The 6,557-nt window shown below is 36.5% G+C and overlaps 1 protein-coding gene across 1 annotated transcript; it reads right to left on the bottom strand.

The window, feature by feature from the left end:
• Positions 1 to 4,776: 4,776 nt before the first annotated feature.
• Positions 4,777 to 5,724, bottom strand: LOC138144501 (olfactory receptor 2AP1-like). The gene has a single exon (XM_069065770.1). It carries the CDS (start codon positions 5,722 to 5,724, stop codon positions 4,777 to 4,779), a length of 948 nt encoding a protein of 315 aa, XP_068921871.1.
• Positions 5,725 to 6,557: the final 833 nt, after the last annotated feature.

Below are 6,557 nucleotides of genomic sequence, written 5' to 3'. Positions count from 1 at the left end.
CTCCAATATTTATCATTTTCCTATTTTGTCACATTAGCCAATCTGATATGTGTGATGTGCTACCTCAGAGTTGTGATTTTTATCTCTCCGTCAATAGTGATTTAGAGCATTTCTCCATATGACTATAGATACCTTTAATTTATTCCTTTGAATACATCTTGTTCATATCCTTTGACCATTTATCAATTGGAGAATGTCTTGTATTCTTGTAAATTTGACTCAGTTCTCTATATATTTTAGAAAGGAGGCCTTTAGCAGAGACACTAGTTGTAAAAATTCTTTTCCAATATTCTGCTTCCCTCCTAATCTTGGTTTCATTGACTTTGTCTGTGCAAAACCTTTTCAATTTAATGTAATCAAAATCCTCCATTTTGCATATCATAATGTTCTCTATCTCTTGTTTGGTCATAAATCCATCTGTTCTCCATAAATATGACAAAACTAGTCCTTGCTCCCCTAATTTGTTTGTAGTATCAGTCTTTATATCTAAATCCTGTACCCATTGAACTTTATTTTGGTATATGGTGTCAGATATTGGTCTATGCACAGTTTTTGCCGTACTATTTTCCAGTTTTACCAGCATTTTTTGTCAAATAGTGAGTTCTTAACCAGGAGAATGGGGTCTTTTGGGTTATCAAACAGTAGATTACTATAATTATTAACAACTGTGTCTTGTGTGCCTATCCTATTCCAATGATCTAAGCCTCTATTTCTTAGTCAGTAACAAATAGTTTTGATGATTGCTGCTTATAAAATACTTTTTATACAATAAAGTCAGATCTAAACAATTGGAGAAATATTAATTGCTCATGGGCAGACTGAAGCAATATAATAAAATGGATAATTTTCCATAAACTAATTTAGTTACTTAGTTCCATAACAATCAAACTATCAAAAATTGTTTCATGGGGCTAGAGAAAATTATACCAAAGTTCATGTGAAACAAGAGATCAAGAATATCAAGGGAATCAATGGGCAAAAAATGTGAAGGAAGATGGCTTACCAGTATGAGGTCTCAAGCTATATTACAGAATGGCAAACAACAAGTCCTGATTAAGAAATAGAGTGGTAGATAAGTAGCATAGATCAGGTATACAATACATGGTCATAAATGGCCTTTGTAATCTGGTGCTTGATCAACCCAAAGATGTAAGCTTTTGGGACAAAAACTCACTATTTGACAAACTGCTGGGAAAACTGGAAAAACATTTCACAGAAACTAAGTATAAACCAGCATCTCACACTGTATGCCAAGATAAGGTCAAAATAGCTATATGATGTAGACATAAAGGGTGATGTCATAAACAAATTGGGGGAGCATGGAGTAGTTTACTTATCAAATCTTTGGATAAGGGAAGAATTTATGACAAAACAAATAAAAAGCATTGCAAGATGTGAAATGGATAGTTTTGATTACATTAAATTAAAAAGTCTTAGCACAAACAAAATCAATGTAATGCAACCAAAATTAGAAGGAAAACAAGAAACTGTGAAAAATAGCAAATTTTTCTGATAAAGATCTCTTTTCTCAAATATATACAGAATTTCACACTTATAGGAATACAAATCATTCCTCAATAAATTGTCAAAGGATACGAATAGGCAATTTTCAGAAGTAGAAATCTAAACTATCTGTAGTGATATGAAAATTTTCTCTATATCACTAAAAACTAGAGAAATATAAATTTAAAAACTCTGAGTACCATGTCATAACTATAAGATTGGTTAATACAATAGAAAAAGAAAATTACTAATGTTGAAGCGGATTTGGAAAAATTCAGACTCTAATGTACTGTTGGTGGAGTGGAAAACTGATTGAACCAATTTGAAAGGTAATGTGGAACAATGCCCAAAGGGCTATACAACTGCATATGCTATTTGACCCAGCAATACCAGGTGTGTATCCTGAAGACATCAAAGGAAAGGAAAAGGACTTAAATGTTCAAAAATATTTATGACATCTTTTCTTGTGGTGGCAAAGAATTTTGTGGTGGAAATCATGGGGATACTCATCAATTTGATAATGACTGAATAAGTTGTGGTATTGTAAAGCCAAACACATGAAGCTTTCCAGTGGACTGCTGCTATGAACAGCTTTTCAAGGTTCTGATTGCACAGTATAGTGAACTCTTTATTTATTCAGTAACAAACTAAGACAAAACAGTCACAGAAATCAAAGTACAGCATTCACAATGTTATAACTTCACAACTTATCACTAAAATGGCCACATAGTTTTCACCAAAGTGGTCACATTGTTTTAAACAAAAGATAACATTCTTTTAGTAAGTACTTCATTTAGTAAATCCTTAACTCATTCACAAAGTACAAGGGTTAAAGTTGTCTTTTAAACAAGGTACATTCATTTAGTCAATCACAAAGTCCACCCCTAGGTCACACAGTCTTAATCTCTTAAATCAGAAGGTCTTCCTTCTTAAACAAAGTACATTCATTTAGTCAGTCACAAAATACAAAGGCCATCCACCCCTAGGTTAAAATTAAGTTACAATATATAAGTCACTATTAAGTACCCTCTTAAGGGGTAGTGGAAAGTACAAAGGCCATCCACCCCTAGGTCACAAATAAGTTACAATCTCATCAGTCAGCACTAAATACCCAAGGAGAGGTCTTTTCATCTTGGCTGGAGGCAGGCTCTCAACTTCCATGGTTCCTCTTCCATGGTCCCAGCTCCTGTCTGAATCTAACCAATTGCCACCTGAGTTCAAAGGCAGATGGCTCCCAGTTCCTTGTCCAGCTCTCTGTGTAGTTCCTAATCCATATTGAAGCTAGCAGTGTATAATCCACCTCAAGTCCTTCACAGTTTCTGTTCCTGGGAAGACATGGCTTAACAAAGCCACAATAACATTCATTTACATGGCCAGCATCCTCATCAATTCACTTTCTTCCTGTGAAATTAACATAGACCCAAAACAGACAGACAAAGTACTGACACCACAGTCATACTTCATCTGGCAGCTCTGGCTGTCCCTCAGAAGTCTTTGGCAGCTCTGGCTGGCCCTCAGAAGTTTTCAGCAGCTCCAGCTGGTTCTTGGAAGCTCTCAGCAGAAGTTTCATCTGGCTCTCAGAAGAAGTTCTACCACCATAAGCTCTATTTTCAAAATTAAAATCACTTTCTCAAGCCTGGGCCTCTCCTTCTCAGCCTCCATGCAGCTTACTCCAAGAAGTGTGCTTTTCCTTATATAAAGTATTAGCTCCTCCCTGTTCCAGCCCTTTCCTGTTACATCAGGAAGTCCATCCCACTGTGGGATTCACAAGTTCTGGGTCTTAATACTTGACACAATCGTGAGCTTGGAGCTAAGTGCTAAGTACCTGTTAGCTTGCCAATACAAGAATATCTTCAGATTCCATTACTATTACAGGTATATGATTTTATTGAGATACTGTTCTGCTATAATATATGATGAACATGATGCTTTCAGAAAAACCCAAGAAGACTTAGATGAACTGATCCAAAGTGAAGTGAGCAGCACCGTGAGAACAGTATACACAGTAACAGCAATATTATAAGATGATCAGATGTGAATGGCTTAGGTATTCTTAGCAATAATGATCCAAGACAGTTTTAAGGACTTTTGATGAAAATGTATTCACCTCCATAGAAAAAATGGATGGAGTTTGGACAGAGAACAAAGCATTAATTTTTATTTTATTTTCTTTCTCTTTTCTTTTGCAATATAGCTAATATTAACATATGTTTTCATGACTGCACATTATAATCTAAAGGAAATTGCTCAAGGTGTGTGTGGGGTGCGGGAATAGGCAATGTAGGGAGGAAGAGATTCTACAACTCAAAATTAAAAAAAATTAATGTTAAAAGTTGTTTCTACATGTATTTGAGAAAAATATAACCTAAAAAATAAATTGATGTCCTACAGTTCCAAAAAGAAAAGGATAAGCAGGGCTCTGAAGATGTGACTTGACAACAAACATTTCCAGCATTTCTACTTCACAATCATTATTTAAGTTTGTGCATACTCTCCTCCATCATGAGTGTGTCTTCTATTTCTGGGAGGAAGGTTTATAACTGTTTTACTTACTATGCCATTTGGGTAAATGTCTTTGTTAATAGTGAATTTATTCTACTGGCTGAATATTAATTGGCAGCACTATGGTAGAGTCTTGACTGCTCTAGTGTTAAGATGGTGGTTACCCCTAGAAACTCAGATAGCAACAACCCCTCTGGGAAACCCCAGCTTGCTAATATGATTTATAGGGGAATGAGGTCAGAGGGAAGTGATACACTTGACTATCTAAACTTTTTCATTCTCTGGGCCTCAATCTTATCATCTGTACAATGAGGAATGAGGGAGTAGGTTGGATTTGAGCTTCTCTAACTTGACTGCCAGCTCTAAATCTATGATTCGATTAAGTATAAGAAGGCTTTTGGGGGGTTATCAATTAAAGAGACAAATTTGACTTTATCCGATTTAATTGATAGACAAAAATGGATGTGCACTTAGCTCCTTGAGGACACCATAGGACAAATGAAACTATATTCGAAAATGTATAGTCTAATCAAGATCTATTATTTTTATAAGGAACTGCAAAAATAAAAAGTTTTCTAAGGATTTTAATAATGAAATCAGGTCATGGATTCTACTCAATAAATAATGAGTTCCAAAGTGATAAAGCAAGACAATGCAGTCTACTATTTTTAACACCGAAAAGCAATTTCTGCACATGCCACATAAGAATAACTCTATTCTCTCACCAACTTTCCTTTATGGTTTCTTTTCTTAAAGCACCCCCAATTATTTTCACTTTATTGAGAAAACCTTTATCCTTCTGACCATGTTCTTGAAGGATCGTTTTACTTGTTGGTTTCTTAGGGTATAGATGAATGGGTTCAAAAGGGGGGCAACTGAAGTATTCAGCACAGCCACTCCCTTATTAAAAGTTGCTGCTTCTTTCATAGAAGGGTTCACATACATGAAGATGCAGCTGCCATAGGAGAGAGAGACAACAATCATGTGGGAAGAACAGGTGGAAAAAGCTTTTTTCCTTTTCTGAGAAGAAGGGATTCTCATAATTGTCCCCATGATATATGCATAGGATATAATTACTAAGACTAATGTAAAGAGAAGAGTCACTGCAGCCAAGACAAACTCAATCATCTCTATGAAGTGTGTGTCTGCACAGGCCAACTGGAGCAATATAGTATAGTCACAACAGTAATGGTTAATGATGTTGGATGCACAGAATGGCAACATTGTGGTCATGATATGTGGCCCAACAACAACCAAGAAGCCAGACAACCAGGAGCTAAGGATGAGTTGGATGCAAAGTCTCTTGTTCATCACCATTGTATAATGTAAAGGCTTACAGATAGCCACATAGCGGTCATAGGACATGGCAGCCAAAAGATAAAACTCAGTTGCTCCCAATAAGATGGCAAAGAAGTATTGAGTAAAGCATCCAGCAAAGGAAATGGTCCTGTCCCCAGTTCCTATGTTCACTAGCATTTTGGGAACAAAGACAGTTGTAAAGGAAATTTCCAAGAAGGAGAAGTTCTGGAGGAAGAAATACATGGGAGTCTGGAGCTGGGAATCCAGCACAGTGAGAATAATGATGGTCACATTTCCAGTGACACTTAAAAGGTATGTTAGTAGCAGAAAAACAAAAAGAATAACTTGGGTCTCAGGGTCATTTGTTAGTCCTACAAGGAAGAACTCTGTCACTGTGGTTCGGTTTCCCATCATTGGCATCTGCAAAGTTGAGGTGGAGAACAAGTGAGAGAGATCAGAATGAAGTTATGTGCACCAAAGCAACAATGGAAAGTGAGTGAAGGAAAGGATAGGGAGATAGAGAAAGAGAGGAAGTTTCTGTTAGGGACAATTCAGTGCCAGACACTCTGCTAAGTGCTTTACAGATATATTATTTATTTCTCACAGCAACTGTAGGTGGTAGGTGGTATTATCCCCATTTTACAGTTGAGAAAACTGAGGTGGAAAGAAGTTAAGCAACTTGTTCAGGGTCACATATGTAGTGTCTGAGGCTGGATTTCAATTCAAGTTTTTCTCTTGGTCCACACTCCTCCCTCCTTTTCCCTCCTCCCTCTCCCCCAGTGGAGGCAGTCAGAGGATGTAATCACAGAGGATGATGTATTAATGTGTTGACAAGATACAATCATCTGGACCACCCCTTTTTCCATGGAGAAACAAAATATTGACCTGAATCCTACAAGCTAGTACAAGGGACCTAATCACAGGAAAAGATGTTGTTAATGAGATGTGAAATGAAACATAAAACACAAAGGAATTTGTCATATCAATGAATCTGAAATGAAATAATACCACAAGATGAAGAATAAATCAGCTCCCTGAGACCAGGGGAGACTTCTAGAAGAGGAACTTGAGAAAGGGAAGTCTCCTGGGGTGGTGCCTATTTTTTGAGTCTTTGTGTCTGTTAGCACATTAGCTTTTATTATTTGTGATTACATCACCGGATTACATTAAGATATGTGTGAGAAAGGGAAGATCAGTCCCCCTTCCCTTCCAACAATAGTACTGCATTATTATATTGATATATATATAGATAT

The sequence above is a fragment of the Petaurus breviceps genome, unplaced genomic scaffold (genome assembly GCF_028583685.1).
Source record: "Petaurus breviceps papuanus isolate PSGF00001 unplaced genomic scaffold, PetGlider_PUasm1.0 90701, whole genome shotgun sequence".
NCBI classification, from domain to species: Eukaryota; Metazoa; Chordata; class Mammalia; order Diprotodontia; family Petauridae; genus Petaurus; species Petaurus breviceps.
Note: the sequence above shows the minus strand (reverse complement) of the source record. Positions and strands in the feature narration are given on the sequence as shown.